At 39.8% G+C, this 21,277-nt stretch overlaps 2 protein-coding genes across 6 annotated transcripts in view; both read left to right on the plus strand.

Moving 5' to 3' along the window:
* fam189a1 (family with sequence similarity 189 member A1) overlaps window positions 1-8,495 on the plus strand; it is an 84,043-nt gene extending 75,548 nt beyond the window's left edge. For both annotated transcript variants that reach the window (XM_032508645.1, XM_032508708.1), the window contains exons 6-12: window positions 1,102-1,262; window positions 2,898-3,033; window positions 5,141-5,219; window positions 5,319-6,083; window positions 6,542-6,613; window positions 7,079-7,401; window positions 7,649-8,495. In XM_032508645.1, coding sequence (XP_032364536.1) covers window positions 1,102-1,262; window positions 2,898-3,033; window positions 5,141-5,219; window positions 5,319-6,083; window positions 6,542-6,613; window positions 7,079-7,401; window positions 7,649-7,846 — 1,734 coding nt within the window. In that variant the 3' untranslated portion in view covers window positions 7,847-8,495. The remainder of the gene's footprint in view (window positions 1-1,101; window positions 1,263-2,897; window positions 3,034-5,140; window positions 5,220-5,318; window positions 6,084-6,541; window positions 6,614-7,078; window positions 7,402-7,648) is intronic.
* A 1,110-nt stretch (window positions 8,496-9,605) lies between these two features.
* On the plus strand, window positions 9,606-21,016 carry golm2 (golgi membrane protein 2). 4 transcript variants are annotated; one of them, XM_032509196.1, is made up of 10 exons: window positions 9,606-10,737; window positions 13,827-13,881; window positions 14,427-14,529; window positions 14,958-15,048; window positions 15,327-15,450; window positions 15,713-15,796; window positions 16,234-16,509; window positions 16,926-17,063; window positions 18,587-18,754; window positions 19,945-21,016. In XM_032509196.1, the coding sequence occupies exons 1-10, from the start codon at window positions 10,411-10,413 to the stop codon at window positions 20,019-20,021; spliced, it is 1,443 nt and encodes a 480-aa protein (XP_032365087.1). In that variant the 5' UTR covers window positions 9,606-10,410; the 3' UTR covers window positions 20,022-21,016. The 4 variants fall into 4 exon arrangements, with proteins under 4 accessions (XP_032365087.1, XP_032365119.1, XP_032365126.1 ...); XM_032509228.1 differs by having other exon boundaries at window positions 9,607-10,737; window positions 19,948-21,016; XM_032509235.1 differs by lacking the exon at window positions 18,587-18,754 and having other exon boundaries at window positions 9,607-10,737.
* Window positions 21,017-21,277: the final 261 nt, after the last annotated feature.

A 21,277-nucleotide genomic window follows, 5' to 3' on the forward strand; every position in this document is an offset into this window, starting at 1 on the left:
CTTTACAGTGTGATTATGATACGTCTGTGTTGTGTTTATGTCTTGTTTCTGCCACAGTTGGCAAGAAATCATCAGGTTTAAACAGTTATAACTACATAGAGGAATACTTTTTAGATCCCTGGGACAGGACCATAGAGATAATGCTGATACTCTTTTATATCTGTGACGAAGAGACAGACAGATGATAAAAATAATACATCCAAAGCTGTTTAAATTATACAGCAATTAAAAATGGTACTGAAACATCATTCTCACGTTGACATAAGGACTTAATTACTTTGTCATTCCTGCTTCATTGGCCCAGTTTTAGATGATCAAAGCTGTGGACACATTGTTCTCAGAGCATCTTATTGTCTAGACCTGTGGGGATCTGTTAAGTAATTATATTGATCAATGAAGTTATTGTTCATGTTTACTTTATTTTATGCTTATCTGTAAGTACACTTCTTGCAGACACTACCTATAAATTGCAGTGGCTGAAAGAGGTGGCATCTGACTATTGATTCATAGACTCCTATCAACATCAAGCCAATTCAAAATGCTTTACACAAGAAAGAGAGACATTAAGAAAAAAAAGGAACATTAGGCAATATATAAAAATAAACGAGTAAAACAAAATAGAATAGAAGATGAAAACAAGCTAAAATAGAATACAATAAATCAAACAGCAGAATAAGTAAAAGATGAAGAACAACAGCATTGTGTTACCAAGAGTGACCTCGTTTTCCAATTTACACAAGAGTTGTTAACCTTTTATTTAGCTCAGTAAATTTAGCCAAGTCAATAGCAACAGTGGCAGCCTGGAGATTAGAAAACCAAGCTGGCTGTGACGGGAAAGTCGTCCCACTTAGAAACCTCTGAATGAAGAAAATAAATGAGCAGTGCTATCAGAGCTACTGTTGAGGTGCCCCTGAGCAAGGCACTTGACTTGTAGTTGCTGCAGTGAAGCTTGGTGACGAATAAGCAGAGAGGGGAATAACTCCTTGAAATAGAGCGGGGCTGTGAAAAGACACATGTGTTCAGCCATGCATACCTAGATACAATATGTTCTAAAATAATGAATAAACAACTAATAACTCAGCACCATGTGTTGTGTTTCAGTTCATGCCGCACAGGGCGCGAGCTCTAAATGCTGACTGCATGACACCCCATGGAACCATTCTCCACCAAACACTGGACTTTGATGAGTTTATTCCTCCCATTCCCCCACCACCATACTACCCCCCGGAGTACACCTGCACCCCCTCAATGGATGGACAGAGGTGAGAAGCAGAACACTACTCATCAGCATCACATCTTCTCTTCTCTAACACAAAGTGTTCAGTGCTCCCCAAACTGTGATATCGATATGTGGCAACTTTCAGGGGAAACACAATACAAATTGTAATTTTCTAATAAATATAATCCAAAATATACAAGACAATGTAATTATACACAATATTCTACTTGTAATAAATGCCTTGTAGCCCAAATCCATCATTTGTTGTTAGGTTTTCAATGACAGCTGACACTGTATCATTTAATTCAGCCTACTCAGTGGAACAATCTGGTTATTGCTGCTTATTACACTACAAAACAATACAGTGCAGCTGTGTTGTCAAACAAGGTGGAAATTGACACTTTAATGTCATCCTATAAAACGTTTGTGACATCCGATCTAGTTTGTATGTTCACATTCAAACAACTATAAATGATATGCAAATTGCAGGGTAATCCAAAAATATCCTCATGTTTGTTATATCAAGTGAAACCAAAACTACAGGTTAATTGCTGTGAGTATAAGTTACTTATGCCGTAGAAATCAAATGTATACATACTGTGTATACATATATATATATATATATATATATATATATATATATATATATATATGTATATTGAAATTCAGTATCAAAGTGCTGCATGTTCTCCAAAATACATGGGGCATTCTTTCTGGTATTTTGTTTTTATTAAATTAATTTTAAGACTTTATCTTGATTGCACAGACCCATCTCAAGTGTTTCTACAATATGTACGGAAACTAGAATTCTGCTGGTTACTTCAAGTGTTCAGTACTTCAGGTTACTGTACCTGACTCAGTGCAGAAACATTTTTATTTAATGTAGACCACCCCAGAATCTTCTGTGAAATGCCAAAGGAAGATTTGCACGCAAAGACAAATTCAAATCCTTCATATTAAGCAGCAGTGGCATGTGTCTGACTGTGACCAGCACATGTGGTTGTATCATCCATGGTCAGCTCAGAGCATTTCCCTCCATTAGGCAGCAGCGACATCCGTTATGCTCAGCTGTTGCAAAAGATCGGTGGACTTTTCCCTCATCATTCCCTCCATTTTCTCAGTCTTGCCAGAGAAAGTGCAGCTGCTGTAGCCATTTGGCAGGAAGCCACATCTGTTTGTCAATTATGCCATAAATATAAACAAGGCAGAGGAAGCATTTATGGTGTCCCTGCCTAGGGCCAGGGATGTGTCATGACATCATCATGCCTCCGATGATTAGTGGAAACTCTCAGGTTGTATTTCATGCTCCGCCACTTTAGAGGAGAATGGGGTTGTAATTAAAAGATATGACTGCACGCATGACTGCTTATTCTTAATTGGCACCACATGAAACAGTGGTGGTGCACATAGAATAATACTATTCCCATATGTATCGTTTGGATTGGAGTGTGTGGGACAAGAGGATATTTTTCATCCTTTCTTTCTTAAAGGTTTTTTTAGACAATATAGGCTGCTGTATTTTTGATAGGATGGATTTAAACTTGCTGTGCCAGTTTCTTAAAAAATTTTCATTGTGTGACTGGCTCAGAGAACTCACCAATCTATGTTTTCCAGTTATTCAAGATAAGAATTTTTGGTTTACTGTTTGATTGAAACTCTGACGTCATGCCCCTGACAGAGGCCTGCACCTGGATTTTCCCCATTCTCCCTTCAGTGCCATCTATGGCGTGCCCATCAACAGCCCAGGGACACTGTACCCCACTGACCTGCCGCCTCCATATGAGTCTGTGGTGGGCCAGACCCCTGCCAGCCAGGTAAGAACAATCAGCCCTTAAAACAATACTGGACGTAGTATGTAACTGTACATTAATTTCTTTGTTTCAAGAGGGACCAGGACAAGGTCAATTACCTTCTTTAATCTAAAACATTAATACATTTTACATATGTGCAGTAGCAGTAACAATGCTAATACTAATGCTTTGAACTAAATGCTAACATCAGCATGATATAACATGCTCACAATGACAATGCTAACATGCTGATGTTTAGCAGGTACTGTAGTGCTCATAAGTTTATGAACCCATGATAAAGTTGACTAAAAAGAGGACTAAAAAAATCAACTTTTGGAAATTGATAATTATTTATATATAATTAATGCAACCTTTAAGGACACCAATTTTCTTTGTGAATGAATAATTTATTGTAAATAAATAAATGTTCTTCCTAAAAATACAGGGGGCGCAAGTATACACACCCCTATGTTAAAATCCAATAAAAGCAGGCAGATTTTTATTATTAAAGGCCTGTTATTTCATGGATACAGGATACTAGGCATCCTGATAAAGTTCCCTTGGCTATTGGAATTAAAATAGCCCCCCCCATCATCACATTCCCTTCACCATACCTAGAGATTGGCAGGGTTTTATTTCAGCTAGCCTTACAGCTGGTTTGATTTTCATTGAGAGATGATTTTATGGAAAGTACCCCATGCCAATCTCTAGGTATGGTGAAGGGTATGTAATGATGTGATGATGTTTTAATTCCAAATGCCAAGGGAACTTTATCAGGATGCATAGTATCCTATATCTATGAAATAACTTACCCTGGTCCTACCGGACTTTTGTCTCATTTGTGCAGAGAGTCTGGCCACTCTCCATTGACAAGAGTTAACGTCCTTAAAGGCGGGTACTCTGTTGAAGTTTAAAACTATTGGATCCGTCCAGAGCCACTCTGGATCTGCCATAACCAATTGCTAACGTTTGATCGTGACACATGTCATGCGCGTGTGCAACAAGAGGGGAGACCGGCAAGGCATATATTTAGCATTATCATCGCTAATCAATTGAATCAAAACCTTGATGTCAACTTTATAGTGGTGCTAGAGGAAAAGGAGAGAGAGAGAGAAAGAGAGAGAGAGAGAAAGAGAAGGGGCCAGAGGTCTTAATATGAAAGGTAACTAACCAACCTTACCAACTTGAAATGATTGGTTTCTTGTGTCAAAATGTTATTGCGACTGTGCAGGCCCACCTAGGTCAAAGGGTACAGATGACCCTGGCTGAAGGCCCAGGATCGAGCAATGCAATGGTTAGTGGTGCTGGAGTGGGAATGGATGAGGGGCTTAATTTGGAAAACAATGTCCCTCTGTCTAAAATTCCTAATGGCTGGCCTAATCTTGTGTCTGCATTTTAAAATGTTGCCTGTCAGTTTCATCCAAGTATAAATCTGCTGTTTGAGATTTACTGAGGCGGTCTCCCTTGACGGTCATGTTGAACTGATCACAGCTTTTTTCAGGCTGAGGCTTCACTGCTTCTCATTGTTCACAGCTAAAAATAACAATCTAATGTCCAGGCAAATCCTTTTATCTTCCATTATATTTGCAACATACTTTAACACCTAAGGCTTTCAATTTCCTATTTCCATTATGCATGTTTAATCCATGCTTATCTTCACAGTGTCCTTCAAGTAGGAATCAGCAAAGGGTTTCCTCACCTGCAATAGATTAGTAGGGGTTATTGTGAATATATAATGGAAGCGGGCAGTGATCGATTGATTGTGTGCGAGAACAGACATTGGGCAGAAAAAAACTCAGCTAATTATTTCAGGCTAAAGACCCTGCATGATGTAATGTTATATAAACGTATATGTATTATATACCGTACCTTTAAAAGCACATGAATAAATCTTATTAAAGCTTCTTATTCAATTCTAAACTATACAGTAGTTTCCTCTAGCGTGAGACTCTTCTGTTAGTGTTGTGGTCTCATAGAGCCCTCTACAGACCAACTGTGGTGTTGACGGTTAGGTGATACATATACATATGGTACATACAAAATATCTAGCCTTTTCTTTGTCCGCTCAATTTATTTTATGCAAAGAGGGCTGTTATGTTGTCCATCTCCACTAAAAATTTCCTCTTTACAGGTCACCACCAGCATAGAGCAGCAGGCCACTGAATCCAGTCTGTATGAAAGAAACATGACTGCAGGACTCAGCACTCAGGGTAAAGACAGTTAAGACTGCAGTGAACATTGCAGAAGATTGTCATGTGTCTTTGTCTATTAGTAGTCACAGTGATGATTCTTTTTCCCTATGTTCTCAGCCTCAGTGGACAGTGCGTCACTGATGGTGTCAGAAGTGGCTGATCCGGACCAGACTTGTTCCTCAGAGGACTTGTGCTCCCTGGAGGTCCAGGGCTCTGACTCCTCTCCTTATGGCATGCCCCACACTGCCCCCATTGACGGAAGCTGCCCCAGCCTGGAACTTTGTACACGTGGCCACCGTGGCCTGCCTAACACTGATGCTCGCCCCAGTGATACAGGTTACAGCGAGTCCTCACACACCCAGGAATCTCTGGAGCGCTCTCCAGACTGGTCCTCAGAAAACTTTAGCAATCTGGAGGATCCCACAGACAACACACATCCATGTGAGGAACTTAGAGCTGCAAATCACATATATGATGAGCTTGCATCAGCCAAACATTTACCAGAGGAGCCACCTAAAGCATCAACACACTCCCTCATTAAGGCACGAGTGATGAGCCGGAAGCTCACACTCCCTGTCACTCTTCCCCCGCCACCTCAGCCCTGCTCCCCCACCTCTGTGGCCTCCTCTGGTGGAACTTCAGGCATCAGCCCAACGGCTCCTTCTCCTTCCCCTTCTCCTCCTAGCAGGCCACGCGGCCCCAGGCTGTGTTTCAGTGTTTGGTCACCCTCCTACACATTGCAACCGCCCTCTACCTCAGCCCAAAGCAGTAACTCACCCTCAGAGAGACCACGGGTGCTCCGCGCAGCCAGGAGGTACCGAAAACTGGCACGCATAGTCCGTTCCACCAGTGACCCTATCTCCTGCTCCTCTACGACAGGAAGTGAGTGCAGCAAGAATGTTACACATAACTTATACTACAGCTTAAATACTCCATCTAAATATGACAAGAGTGATCAGCTTTTTAGAGCTTAAATGATTAGCCAACTAATCCATCATTCTTGAGTCATATTTTGTGCAGAAAATTCTGTGGTTCCAGAGCCTCCAATGTGAGCATTTACTACTTTTCTCTGTTTTATATAATTGTAAACTGAATATCACTGTGTTTTTGACTGGAGAAAAAGGCATTGGAAGACATAATCTTGTATTCTCAAAACTTGACAATTTATGGACTAAACAATTAATTTGTAGGAAAAAAATAATCAGCAGATTCCTTGATAATGAAACTAAACCTGAGTGACAGCCCTACAGTCTTTCATTGTCTATAAGCAATGGTGTATCACTAAACAGCTTGTGCCTGCTTTGTTGAGTTCACACTAAATTTCTTGTCTCCCTCTACAGGAGAAAATTGTGTCTGCGCCCCTGCAAATAACCCTGCTGCTGAAGATTCAACTCACACTTCACCAGAGCAAGGTACCATCATAGAAACTGTAAATGCATTTAATGTTGGGACATCTGCAACTAAACAGCATTTACATCCTATTTTGTAAAACAATTAGACCTGAAGAAAATACCGGCAGTGTTGAAAGCTAATTTAACAAACTTTATTAAAACAAATGTTAGTTTTCATCACTGTCCTGTGAAAACCATTAAGTACCTCCAAATTGGGTGATGTTTAGTTTTTTGATAAATTTAAGGACTAAACATTCCTCAAATACATGTATTAAAACCCCATTGGGCCAACAAGATTATCTAAAAAGAAACACATTTTTAAAAAGCTGGAAACAAAAGAAATCCTAAACCAATCATAAATGAGCTTATAATGAAAATGCTCTACGTCAGTGACACAAAAAACTGTGATTTTCCTGTAGCCTTGGTCAAGGTATTAGCCTTGATTTTAAGAAATATATGTTTTTCTTCTCTGTTTATCATCTTCAGAGCCAGCAGACGTTACATCAGGCGTAGTTGGAGCTAAACCCAGTCACACAAGTGTCAAGAAGCAGCAAAAGGAGGGCAGGAAATTTGACATCCACCTTAAACCCCGCGCACTGCACACACACTCCTCCCACGAACGCCCACACTCCCTGGCTGACTTTAAGATGTATAAAGACACCAAAGTACTGGTGGCAAAGTTCCTGGAGCACTCAAGCTGCAGTCTACCTCCTGAAGTCCAGCAAGTTGTCAACAACATCAAGTGTGTCATCAAGTCGGATGAGAAACACATGGAGGAGGCCATTTTTAGTGCCAATGTCATAGATCAGGTAACTGAATTAGACAGTGTATCATGTCCAGTGATAGTTTAAGGCAAGTTTCTGGTTTTAATGGTGAGCATCAACGTACAAGACTATAAGTAGACATCAGGCTAGGCAGTGAGGCAGACCAGAAAACAGTCATGATGGAGGAAAATGGATGGTTCAGTCACGTCATTGTTAAATTAAAACAAACAAAATACACAACTAGCAACGAGGGTCTCTCTTTCATTCTCGCCTAATATGTTTTGTTGCACAGGTGATGACCCAGCGCATCATTGGCAGTCCAAGGAAGCGTGGACACGAGGATCTTCACCTTCAGAGCTGCGGTGCTTTGAGTTCGTCCCCTTCCATGCGCCGTCCAAAACACCTCCCACAAACAACCAGCGGCTCCACCAACCCACTGGACTCCCCCTCCTCTGAACAAAGCCTTGAGTGCAAAGAAACTATTCTCTGACTACTCTCGCAACAAGGACTTGGGTTCAAACTCTGAGGGTATTTCAGGGTGCTGGTGTTGCAGCCATGCTGTGCTTTGCAGTAGATGTCTGTAGAGCAATGCGGATGACTATTCCAGCATTGGAAGATCATTTATTTTCACAGTGTGACTGCAGCACAGGCAACCTGAAATGGTTGCATACTGTATCCCTAGTGCCCTTTGAGACCGTGCCAAGTTATCAGCAGCAATGGTAGCAAACTCAAACTGAGCCTGCCAGTGACTGTAGTGGCTTCTTTCTCATCAGAAAAACAAAAGAATGTTTCTCCCTCAGGGGATCTGATCTTTTCTACTGAGTTTCATCTCCTAAAAAAGAAACAAACACAGCTGGTAAGTTTGGATCTGTGGCTGAAAGAGAAAGGATATTGTGTTATCAGTATTCTTCTTGTCCTCATAAGAAACAGAAAAAAATATGTTTGTATTAAACTGTGAGCTGAACGGACTGGTCATTACTAGCCATTGTTTGCAGACTTTGTGGAACTGTTACTGATAGGGTGGTGGTGGTGAATATTTTGTGGTGCCGCTGGTTCAAGAACATCACAGATGTGGATTGTTTAACTTACCTCATTGTGTTACAATTCTTATCAGTGTTACAATAAAATATGAGTTTGTATCATGTGGTTTGTGTTCTTCTTTCAGTGATCATGTATGTCGGCCTGTGTGCATTAGCATTTTAAAAATGTGGTCACCTCAAACACATAGAAACATGTGACAAATGCCTTCCCATAAATATCAATTCGGTGAATCTAATGTGTTTGTTTCTGTTAATTCAAGTTTGTGATGTTGTAGTTGGTAGTTATATACACAACACACACACACACACACACACACACACACACACACACACACACACACACACACACACACACAGAGGCGTCACGCTTTATTTAGAGGTGGAACGAATCCAGACAGGCCTAATTAATTCCTTTGGTGTGTAGGCTACCTAGCATTGGTATCAGCACAATTTGAAGAGAGGTGTTTAAATATATATATATATATATATATATATATATATATATATATATATATATATATATATATATATATATAGTGTGTGTGTGTATATAAGGCAGCAAATCTAAGTAAATTACATAAAATTGTATGAAGACAAGTTATGGGTTAGATTTTAAATAGAATTTCCCCTTGTGGGATTAATAAGTATGTCTATAGGACCCAAAAATTGCTTCCTCGTGGTGTTTTTCCTTTTAATATTACATATTTTCCTTTGCGCTCCACAAAGAGAAAACATTTTATCCACTGCCGCCGATATTAACCATAGACTATGAACCCAAATAATAATAATAATAATAATAGTAATAATAATAACCTGTTAATGAGAAGAAAGGCATGCGCACCAGGCTTGAATTGACCAAATATATTTATTTAATATATTGCCTTTTTATAGGCTAAGACTAACATCAAAAACCCGTATGTCATAATAACTTCTAGTCACCATGGGTAAGCTAAGAGAGCCAGTAACCCATGTGCTTCCGGTCTTTGGGCACAACTAGCGATTTCTAAATCATCATATTATCATAATCATCAGAATTATCAGAATTATCGCTTTCACCGTCTGGCCGATGACTTCCTCCATCTTTAAGCCAATTTAATATACGTCAAGCACCACATCTAAAAGCCATCTTTGGGCTGCTACGCTCGATTCGGACCTTTGTTTTGAAATGTATTTGCGCTTTGATTCAGGAGAGCGGAAGCTGCGCAAACGGATTCCACCTTGGTCCACACCGCGCATAAATCACGTTTGGTAGGCACTAGGCAGTGAAAGGTGGAGAGTACAAAGCCTGTGTCCTTAATGTTTGTTAGGATTTGGTTAGTTCTATTACAATGATTACATCCATTCTCCGCAGGAGAAGACAGTATCTTTCTGTCTGACATGCGCTAATTGTGTTCTCGCATCTACCGTTCTTGCTAGCTAGTGTGAAGTGTTAGCTGGACAGCGTATTCACGTTACAGGTCGGAATCGAAAATCATCAGTGGTCTTGTTTGACAGCGATTCTATGATTAAAAATAGCTCCAAACGTCTGTAGAAACAACCCTACCGCGGCTTACCAGAGGACCATGTCAAATTACTAACTGGAGGCTAACATTAGCCTAAATAACGTTAGCTACTAGCTGTGGGATTTGTATTTGCACTCCTCACTGCCACGGTGCCGTGTAGCGTCCACGTCGAGTGTCGTCTGCTGTGTTGAACGTTGCCAGCTGAGCTAGGCCACGTCCCTGCGGGCGTATTTGATCTAACCTACTGGCATTGGACGATTTGCAGAGAAGATGCCTTGTGTGCGGAAGGAGGAAGGATCGTCAAGATCAGTAGAAATGTGAAGTCTTTAACATTCACGACTACACTACACAGACTGCCTGTCTGTAGTAGTAGTGTTTGCTTTTTCCGACCGGTTGCTGCATATACACGGCATGTCACGTAGACGGATGGGTTTTACAGCGGGAGACTACTCTCATCGAGCTCTGTAGGTTGCGGTAACAACCTGAAGTAACGTTGCACTTTGTTTATTGAAATGGTTGGGTTTGGTGCAAACCGACGGGGAGGCCGCCTCCCGTCCTTCATCCTCATCTTCTTGATGTTGATCATCGCCATACTGTCTTTCAACTACTGGACGGTGTCCAACAAGCACAGCCACTTGCTGGATGAGCTGGCGGAGGTACAGACGCAGGTGAAGCGCACGGACGCGGCGCGGAACCGCCTGGAGAAGCGGAACTCGGAGCTGATGATGCAGGTGGACACGAACAGGAAGCAGATCGACCAAAAGGATGGAGACTACAGCGTCCTGGAGGGCAAGCTGCAGGCCCGGGAGGCGTTCATCAAAAAGTGCACTGATGAAAAGGTAGAGTAGCTGCTGATCCTAACCCCGGCTTTATTTCTCTGATACTAACTGAAGTTCAGTAGCAGGAGAATGATTAAAGGGTACACGTTATGCAAGACGTAAAAACGGTCGAGACGGTTTCCCAGACTGGGATAAGACCTGACTAAACCATTCTCAAGGAAAGCTAGGTAACCATAACACTGTAGCAAAGTCAAGCATCATAATGGGGTTTTGACTCTAGCTCTGTATCAATTGTGTGTCTATGTTTCGGTTATACTGTGAAGGATTAATGCTCTCAAACAACAGACATTTTTAAAAGCAGAAGATGACTTTCTGCAAGATTAGCCTACTGGCTAATTGTGAGAAAGGTTTAGATTCTAAGAGACAAACGTATCACTACCTATTGATAATTAATGAGTTGTACACTTAATAAACACTTTTTGTTTTGTTCAACATTAGCTGACAAGTTGTCCTTGACTACAACACATCCAACTTCCTCACATCCTTTTGAGTGGAGGTAGCTACTTTGTGACCAGGGTGGTAATGCTGGTTATAATGACCTACACACATAATGGTTATACATGCTCAGCAAGCAAGTTCTGAAATTAAAACCATCCAGTGAACACCAAAGAACATCCATTAGTTTCAAATAATATTGGATGGCTAAATCCACAATTGTCATCAGCCCGCCTAATAGCGAAAAGGTTCATACTGAATTGTTTCTTCTGCTCACCATTACACTGTACTGTGTTTGTGTGCCATAGACTATTTCAAGTTTAATTCCAAAAAATATATTCATCATCTGTGACACCAAAATCCATTTTGGCATTTAAATAGTTAAACACTGCTACGCTGTTTGTGTAAGAGACACAATATTTTTCATGTTGTTGTGGCAAGAATAGACGGACATGTGTGGAATAAAGAAGCTCCCTTGTTTCTTGGTTGGAAACTCCAGTATCCGGCTCCCTGTTTCCATACTCAAGATAAGGTTAGGTGTTGAATAGTAGTTGTAGCACTTTCTTTTGTCAACAGCCCAACCCTGTTTCAACAGAGATGCATGCTATTGCTACATAGTGAGTGGCCTGCAATGCAGACAAAATAGGGACAGTTGAGTCTTTTATGGCTTAAATACAGTACAGCAGGCTGTGCCTTATATTTATTAGGTGCAATAATGCATCATGTCAGCTTATAGTTCTTTTTTTTTGCAAGAAATACATCATTCTGACTACAAAATTGGCATATTACAATAAAAAAAGGAAAAAATATTAAATAAAATGGGATAAGAAAACAACAGCCTATATGTACATTACAAAATGTAGCGCAGACCTCACTCCAAAAAAGCTTCACATCCTTGCATTCCCAATACATATATATGTATGAGCCTATAAGTCCATCTGAGCAGAGGGTAAAGATTGGAGAAGTTAAGCGTTTCATGAGAGTTTTTCCTAGGAGTGAGGTAAGTCCTGTGGATAAAGTTGAAATGGATCTGTTGATGGTTTGGGTTCTTAGAAGCAAAGCCAATCGAGGACCAAATTGTATCCCAGTCCAATGAATCACCTTCGTTGTAGTGTTCCAGATCGCTAGACCAAACATGTAAGATAGGAAGGGCTTTATAAGAGGCATCCCGGACAAACAAATATATTCGGGAGACCAAACCTCTGTTTTGTGCAAAGGGTGGGTAGTAAGAGGAGAACCCCATGGTTCTCCATATGCTTTCAGAAATGCAGATGTTCCAAGCAATTGGGAAGCAATCTCAGATCATTAAAGTCACAGAGCCCATTCTCGTTATACACGTCAGCTAAAACATGTATACCTCTAGAGCTCCACTCCGGGGATGAGAATGGACAGCTCTAAGTACAGGTGAAAACACTCAGGACGCATTGAGAACGCATTGAGAGACGATCTCAGAAGCCACATTTGGCGGTGGTCTGAGCTGCATGTGTCCACATTCGTATAGCCGTGAGAATGGGAATGGTTCCTGGGCCACTTTAAAGACCACCTACAAAAACCACTAAGTGAATCATGTGTTTTGGATTTTTTGTTTCTGTGCTTCCTACTCTTTGCTGTCAGAGTTCTCTGCAGCACTGTTGCCTTAAAAAAAGAAAGAACATTATTTTTAGTTTCATAAAATGTCCCTGAATTCATGATTATGTAGAATATTACTGTAATTTATTAGTCTTGCATTACAAGAGCTACACGGCGCTGTCTGGAGTAAGCCGCAATCTGAGGGGTCAACAGTTTAATTTCCTATAAATTCTTCACAATAAAAGTCCCCCATTATTTTATTTAAATGCTTTTATTGTGAACCGTCTAATCAGGAAATGTTAGGTCTTCATCAGCAGTAACATAACACTACTCCTATAAGCAAACGTGAAAAGTAAAATAAAGACGTTATTATATAGTAGTCTCACTTTGCCAGACCCTCCTCCAAAGCGCCCTGAAGGAGGGTCTGGCTACTCCACATAGCATTTGGGAAGGGAGGAAAACATGCTCTGATTTATTGGCATTTCTTTAATCTGAATCGTCATGGGCGGCACTAAGCGTTTACATTTAACCATATGGCCATAGCAATAAATAAGCCTTTCTTGAATCTTAATTTTTTAATTTTTTAATGTAAGATAAAATAATATTTCTACTATTTAATTTGCACTTTTGACAAGAAAACACATCTGCTGTTTTGTATTGATTCCATTCAACCCTTGATTCTTTTTTTGGGGGGGGGGGGTATAGATAGGAAACTTTTTTCTGCTACATGGCATCGTTTTGTCATTAAATACATCCCACTTTGCAACACAGTATTACAACAGAGACCTTATTAATATTAAATGATTTCAATGTTGATCAATCAACACCAAAATGACTAATACTAATAGTAATTTAAAGATGTGGTAGCATTGGATCTGGGCGGGAAGGATAACTCTGGGAGTTGGAAGACGTGTGTCGCAATTCTGCCTTTTCACTCCGCAACACAGGTTCATGGATCTAAGTGTTGCGATTTCTGTTTCATATTGCATGTTGTAGGCTTTTGTTGTTTAAGGTGTAGAAGAGATAAAAATATATGTAGCTTTTCTTCAGATGATAAGACTCCTTTTTCTTTCTTTTCTGTACAGATGAAGGTGCAGGGTGATGTCACAGCCCAAATGACAGAAATCCAGCGCCTGAAAGGTACGAGCCTGTCTGGCCAGCAGAGGGCACTCTCCAACACAAAATCCATAGAGGATTTATAATGATAGAAAGTGTCTTCTGGAAACATTTCAGTTAACACAGGGATCTTCAACAGGTTGTAAATTTTTGAAAGTTTTGTCAAAAATGTAAAAATAAATCTTAACTTGAATCCAACATATTATTAGCACATATAAATCCCCACTGCTTACTGGCCCATAGTCAATGTAGTTACTAAGGCCATCCACAGATGTTTGCCACATGTATGGTTAACATTAAACCATTATTTATAAAATCAAGCCAACAATTACTAGGCTTTTTGAATAGCTTAGTGTTCAATACAAAAAAGCATGCATAGAAGATTTAGGCTGCCCTACAAGTTACTGGAGGACCAGTTTAATCTGCAACTTAGTTCTATACAATATATTTAGTAGGGGGTCCTTGATCGATCCCTGATAAGGGGTCCTTGGCTAAAACCCCTGATTTAACAGAAAATAACTGATTCTCTTAAAATATTGTGTAATATGTATTTGTGTTGCTGCAAACAGAGCAGCTTAAGGAGCTGAAGCAGGAGTTCATGAAACAGGAAGAGCAGCTAAGAGAAGTGAAGAAAAATAGCACTACCTTGGAAAGAAAACTGGAGTATGAGAGGTATGTTAAATCTTTATTACTTCTTGTCAGCCTTAGTGATTGCCCTTGGGGTTTTCCCTACTACAAGAATCTGTGACTTTATGTCTGAAACGCTTGTCAAAATATCAACTTATGCTTCTAATTATCCATTATTAAGACAGTTGGTTTTGAATGGATATTTGTTTTTTTATATATATATATACTGTATGTATGTGTATATATATATATATATATATATATATATATATATATATATATATATATATATATTTAAATATATATATATATATATATATATAGGTCATTGGTTATCTTAATTTCCTGTTTACTTGCCTTGTAAGGCTGATCTGATCTGATCCCAGTGAGTTTCCCCTATTGGGTGTCATAAGTTTTTTTTTTTTTTTTACTTAGCTCAGTTTTGAAACTAACAAGGAATATGTGTTAACTAGTTTACAGTGTGGACGTCAAATTGCACAACTGAAAGACGAGTATGAAGAAACAAAAAAGACGTTGGAGGAAGAAGCATCAAAGTTTAGACTGGTCAGTATTGATAAAATCTCAACAAACAAGATAGCGATCATGTTGTGACTCTTTAGTAAATGGTGAAAGGTTGTTGCCCCCTGCCCTCTGATACACATTGCATTTAGTCAGCACAAAAGCATTTATTTATTACACCCAGATTTTTTTTTTAACACAGATGTACTTAGAGTAGCAGCCAAACTCTTTTAATTGCCCTCTGTGTGTCTATTCCCGTTAAAGCTCTTCTTTTCTCCATTTTCCATATATTCCTTTTTCTAATTCACCTTTTAATCCTTCAGAGTGTAATGGACGGCCAAAAAGGTGCAGTAGCTGGGAGACGTGCAGATGGAGCCCCCGGGGTGGAGATGGTTGGAGAGCGCCATACAGTGGCCACTCACCGGCGCGAGAGTACAGATTTAAAAGGTACAGCGGGCGTGACCATGTCAACCCAAAGTTTATACTGTCTTAGCTATGCTAAATGTAGTATTTGATTGCTAGAAGAAAATACACCAGTTGCTCATAAAAATCTGTTAAGAATTTATTGGATATCATAATTCAATCTGTCAGTTTCCTCTGTACGTTATTGTATTGTGTATGTGTCCTGTTATTGTGTAAAAGAGAATCTGTCAAAACAATTTTAACATCAACCCACTGCTTAAATCCCTCTCCCTTTGCTCTGTCACAGAAGAGATGGGTAAGCCCGGCAGTGATGCTGGCATGCCTGGTATTGAAGACAGTGAGGTGGGGAAAATTGATGATGTGCAATTTGGTAAGCAGTATCCCTTATAAGTAAGTGACTGTAATTGTTCGGTTGGCAAACCCAGTGATTTAATGAGTGTCAGAAATTATGTAGAAGGAATATACATCTACTGTACTCATTTTAAAACAGTAATAAAGACGTTCCCAGTGCCAGTGGAGATTGATTTGCTTTTAAATATAGACTCATTGGATGCCTTATGATTTTGAATCTGCAACTTGTTGAGAGGACTACAAACTGCTAAGAGTGAGAAAATGAAAGTCAGCCTGTTCAAACATATGAGTTGACCGTTTAATAACTGCGTCTACTCGCTTGTATGTCGTTGAATGTGATGTCTAAAGAACAGCTTTTCTGGGCTCATGGCTCAGTTAAACACACAAAAAAAAGTTAAACACACAACAAATTGTATTTTCCAAGCTTTCTCACTTTGCCATTCTATTTATCTACAGCCTTGAAGAAACCAGCCATCACTCAGAAGCACGATGAGGCCCCCGACGTGGTTGTGGGAGCTGGTGCGGGACCTGGAGTCGGAGCAGCGGATGGCCCCGGGGGCCAGGGCCTGTCCCTGGACCAACCCAGGCTCCAGCAGGACCCAGTGGAGGGCCAAGCAGCAGTGGTTGCACCTCCAGCTATCAAACAGGCAGACAAACCCATAGTGTTTGAAGAAGACAACAAGGCGGGTATCAAGGCAGATGAACTGGGAGAACAGCAAAGACAACTTCAAGGTACAGAGTCCACCACATCTATTAAATTGGTATTAATTATAATAGTCTGCCTTTTGAGCCTTGAGGCATGCAAAAATTCAGTATCAGGATCCATTCAAACTTAATTCTGTCAAGTATGTTTATTATTGTCAGGTATATACAGTATGTTTAGTCAAGTGAAGGCAAGAGCAGAGCACTGTTATCTTGGTACACTTTTTAACAGTTGGAGTCTTATGTAACATCTTTTAAAACTTCAGGTGCTATGTTAAAGAACACATGTATTAGGTTTACCACACGGTGCTTTATAAATAATAGAGATTATAAACAGGCATCAATTTGCCCTTGTTTGTGAAGTAGTTGTGTTGTAGCTCAGGAGATTTAGTCATAGCAGGTGAGGAGGTGGTTTACAATAGAACCTAACCCTCTCTTATTGTCAGCTCCTGATAATGTCAAGGGTGAGAGCGAACACTTGAAGGGGATTCCTCTGCCCCCCAACCCTGCCCAGGAGCCCAACCCCATCCAACCTCACCACGCCAAAGACCAAATTCCAGCAGAGCCAGTACACCACCGCCAAAGTGAGTTCCTCCTCAACACTTTAAAAAAGATAATACTGTAATTTGCCAGAGAGGTTCTGGTAGGAAGTGCTTTTATTATTATTATTATTATTATTATTATTATTATTATTATTAACTTGTTGATTTGTGAAGGGGTCAGGGAAAATAACATTACACATGAAAAAGTACAATCACAGCTATTCTTGTTAGCTCTGCCTTTGTGCTTAGCTGCTGCCTCCCAGCTCTCTGTGATCAACACAGAGTAAAATACATTTTGGGGTCGTGCCATCTGGGTGAATTTTGCCCATTACTAACTTGTTACACCCGCACTTCTACCTTACACATTTTCATCGAAGTTAGTTGAATGTAAGTCATGTTTGACAATGGCTAGGAGCACTATCAGGGAGGAGAGAGAGGGCTCAGTTGCAGAGGAGAGGAGACACAGGACACACCTGGCTCCCAGATGATTCTTTTCCTGCTGCCTGGCTCGTGCTCTGCTGCCTTTTCACCCTCCTCCTGTTGTCATATGTTCTATTCTTCCATCTCCCTTACATACATACACCTCACCTCCTGCAGCTCTGCTGCTTAAAACACTGAATGCATTCTGTTCACGTCTTCGTTCTGTTTTTCTGCCTTTTGATTTCATTATACTTGCATCCTATTATGGCAAATTAACACTCAACACCTACCAGATGTCTCGTTTTTAGCAGTGCCTGGTGCTCACTAGACACTAACAGCTCGAAGACACTACCTGACTCAGAATCTCGTGTCCCACCCAGTGCTGTTGTGATCAACAGTGTCGTCTGAAATCTGATAGGAAAATAAACTGCTTCGGATGCCTGTGTGATAGAGATTGGGCAGGCAGTATAGATCAGAGGACAAAAACACATTTAAATTAAGTTTATTTATGCATTGTGCATATTTTATGATCCGTTTTTCTGAAATTTTAGAAACCTCCGATCAAAGAAGTCATATAAAAATAACAATTTTTTACAAGGTTAAATTGGCCATATAAAGGCCTCTGTATCTGAAGCTGCATGTTAGAAACACTTAAATGGTGGTTTAAAAAAAAAAATAAAAAAAATACCACACAGTATCTTTGGCCTTAAGTGGTGTTAAAAATGACCCTTGAGTTGAATTAAGATTTCTCACAGTACCAACAAAAGCTAAAAATAAGGTCTATAGATATTTACTGCAGGGCTATTGAATTTGATTGATTGGATTATAACGATGATTAAACCACTATCTCAATGAGAACTCGGGGCTCTCCAGACTTTAAACAGTCCCTTATTACAAAGGGAACTACGTTTGTTTCCACTTGGCTCGGTGCTTTCAAGTCCATGATTGACTTTCCTTTACTCTTCAGAAACACTTGTCTTCTAATTACAGTCTGCCCCCATGTATCCGTTCACCTCATCCTCTTCATGCCATCACTTATTCCTTCATGCATTCATTATGCAGTATTTCACCCATTCCTCCCTGTCTTCCTACAACTGCATCCGCTTCCCTCCCTTCCTGATGAGGCCCTTTTCTGCCTCCTGCAGGCCGGTTCTTTGATGAGAACGAGTCCCCAGTAGATCCGCAACACGGCTCTAAGCTAGCGGACTACAATGGGGATGATGGTAACGTGGGTGAGTATGAGGCCGACAAGCAGGCCGAGCTGGCCTACAATGAGGAAGAGGATGGTGATGGTGGGGAGGAAGACGTTCAAGGTGAGCCAGGCCGGGGGACTGGACTGCCTGTCCAGATGTGTATCCACCATTCCTCCCTTGCTCCCTCCCTCGACCCCTGTCCTGCTGACGCCCTCTTGCATTTGTCCCGACAGTTTAGAGTAGCTCACAGTACCCTGAGTTTGGTCCTTGAATCCATTATAAACTACAGATAATTAAGAATCATGACCCAAACACCTTCTGGGTCAAAGCAGAACTGCTATGTATGCAGCTCAGGATGAGTAGCTGAATTGTGTCAGACATTGTTTACTGTGTAGGCACAGTAAGCAACCTTTGCAGCTTATTCTCTTATGTATGGAGAAATCGTGACCCAGGAACTTACGGTTCTGTGAGAGTAATTGAGTTGCCATCTATTTTCTCTCCTGCCTGTTTCTTTTTAGCTATACCACCTGTCTGTGCTCACCAAACATCTGACCCACATCTAGACCAGTAGATAAATATAGCTCAATGTGTTTGTTCATGTGTCTGTGTTCTCCTAGAACTACTGAATTGCATGTACATGTTTTTTTTTTTTCTTTAGTTTTTTTTCCGGACATTCTTTCCTGATTGCCTATTGGATTTGGAAGAGTGTAACAATACTACATTTGTAGAATACTATTTTGTTTTTTTGGCTGTGATTTGTAATGTTTTTCTGTGTTAAACTGTTTAGTTTGTATACAGTCTGATTTAAGTAAAAATCTTGGATGTCCTTGTTATTATAATGACCAACAAGGAAGCTAATAATATGCTGGATGTAGGAAGCATTCCTACCGAAATTAGATGTGTCCTCTCAAAATCTGGCAAACTTTGTAAAAAAAAAAAAAAGGCTGTGATTCCTACATTGTTTACACAAATTCGAATAAACCGTTAAAGCTGAAAGTCAGCATTTTAACCTGGATTCATTGTTTAATTTAATATCCAGTGTGTCGACGTTTATTCCAAATAATGAACAACTAATACTTCCTGACTGTACTGTATGTGAACATTTCTTTTATGGATGTACACTGTAACAGTTTGGAGTCAAGCTATTGGTGTGATTGAACTGATACGGAGGACACAGTTAAGATAATTAAATCCAAACCTATCAGTTTTCTTATCTGACAATGGAGTATTGTTACAGCACTTTATTAAGTGTATTGTCTCTTATTTAATTTCTAATGTTTTTGTTGCTGTCATTTTTTCTTCTTTCCCAGATGATGATGATCGAGACATGCAGGCAGACCGGGCTGTAGATTATGGGAAAAGACATCAAGCCATTGACATTCTTTGAATGGGAACTCACACAATTATAACTCATCAAAAATATTCAGACCTTCCTCTACAACCAAGGTCTTTTCTTGAGAAAATAGTTTGAACATCAGTATGTTTAAGAATTTATAGAGTGCATCCTCAGTGTCATGGACTATTTTGAAAAACAGACATTGCAAATAATTAATTCATTCTGAGTAGCGTACAATATCACAAAGAAGAAAATAACCATGGCATTGTCCTGAGCTGCTGTTAATTTGCTAATGGTTCTAAGTTATGGCAGTAGAGATGATATACTGTACACGGACTGTCGGGTTTTGTTATTTGATACCTGCCTGAGTTCATAATGGAGTGATCTGAACGAGCCCCGTTGACTCACAGCTGAACTACAAGGTCAAACTGTTTTTTTTTTTTCTAGTTTTCTTTTCAGGTTGCTGTTGCTCAATTTAAACAAACTCTTTACCTGAGATGTTTATCAAGGAGACTAATTCAGCATTTTTCTTTCTAACATGATTTTGGGACTTTTACATGGAAGACCATTTTTTCATTTACAGGAGTTGGAATAGATTGCAAATGCCAAGGACTATGCTTATGGCCTATTAAATCATTTTCTTTCTTTGTGACAGACACTCGAAAGTGCTCCTTGTTCTGTTTTTTTTTTTTTTAAATGATGCCATTGCATGCATTTGAAACTTTTTATTAATCAAACAGCAAAATATTGATGCTTAAGCAATACTTAGAGCAATGTTATTATCCTCCACAGTGTGCAAAGAATAACCAAGCACACATAGAACTGACATACTGTATACCGTACATGCTTCCATTAATGAGGTCTCTTGTACATAAAGTAGTTGTACTGTTACCATTTGTACTGAGGAAACCTATTGCCTCAACTTTTAGGAAAATCTGTGAAAATGAAATCCGTTCTGTTTGTGCAGCCAGGAAATTTTCTCATGGGAAGGCACATTGAATGTAATTTAATTTTATTAAAGGTGATGCTTCGTCATTTGTCAGTTATGTGCTTGAGAGTCAATGCAGATGTTTGTCATCAGTAGTGAGTGGATAACTCAAGTTTTTAGTGTTGGTTAGCTGTTTTCTAATTGCAAAAGTGATTGGATGGTTAGCACCTGTATGTGTTTTTATAATTGTAATATACTGTTCTTTTCTTTTCAGTTGTGATAAAAATGTTGAGTATATTCAGGAAAGAAATGCATAAATGACCCTTGGAAGCCCATTTCTTTATGTGATGAAAAAGGTTCTGTAAAGTCATTATGAGAA

This window comes from Etheostoma spectabile, chromosome 1 (genome assembly GCF_008692095.1).
Source record: "Etheostoma spectabile isolate EspeVRDwgs_2016 chromosome 1, UIUC_Espe_1.0, whole genome shotgun sequence".
NCBI classification, from domain to species: domain Eukaryota; kingdom Metazoa; phylum Chordata; class Actinopteri; order Perciformes; family Percidae; genus Etheostoma; species Etheostoma spectabile.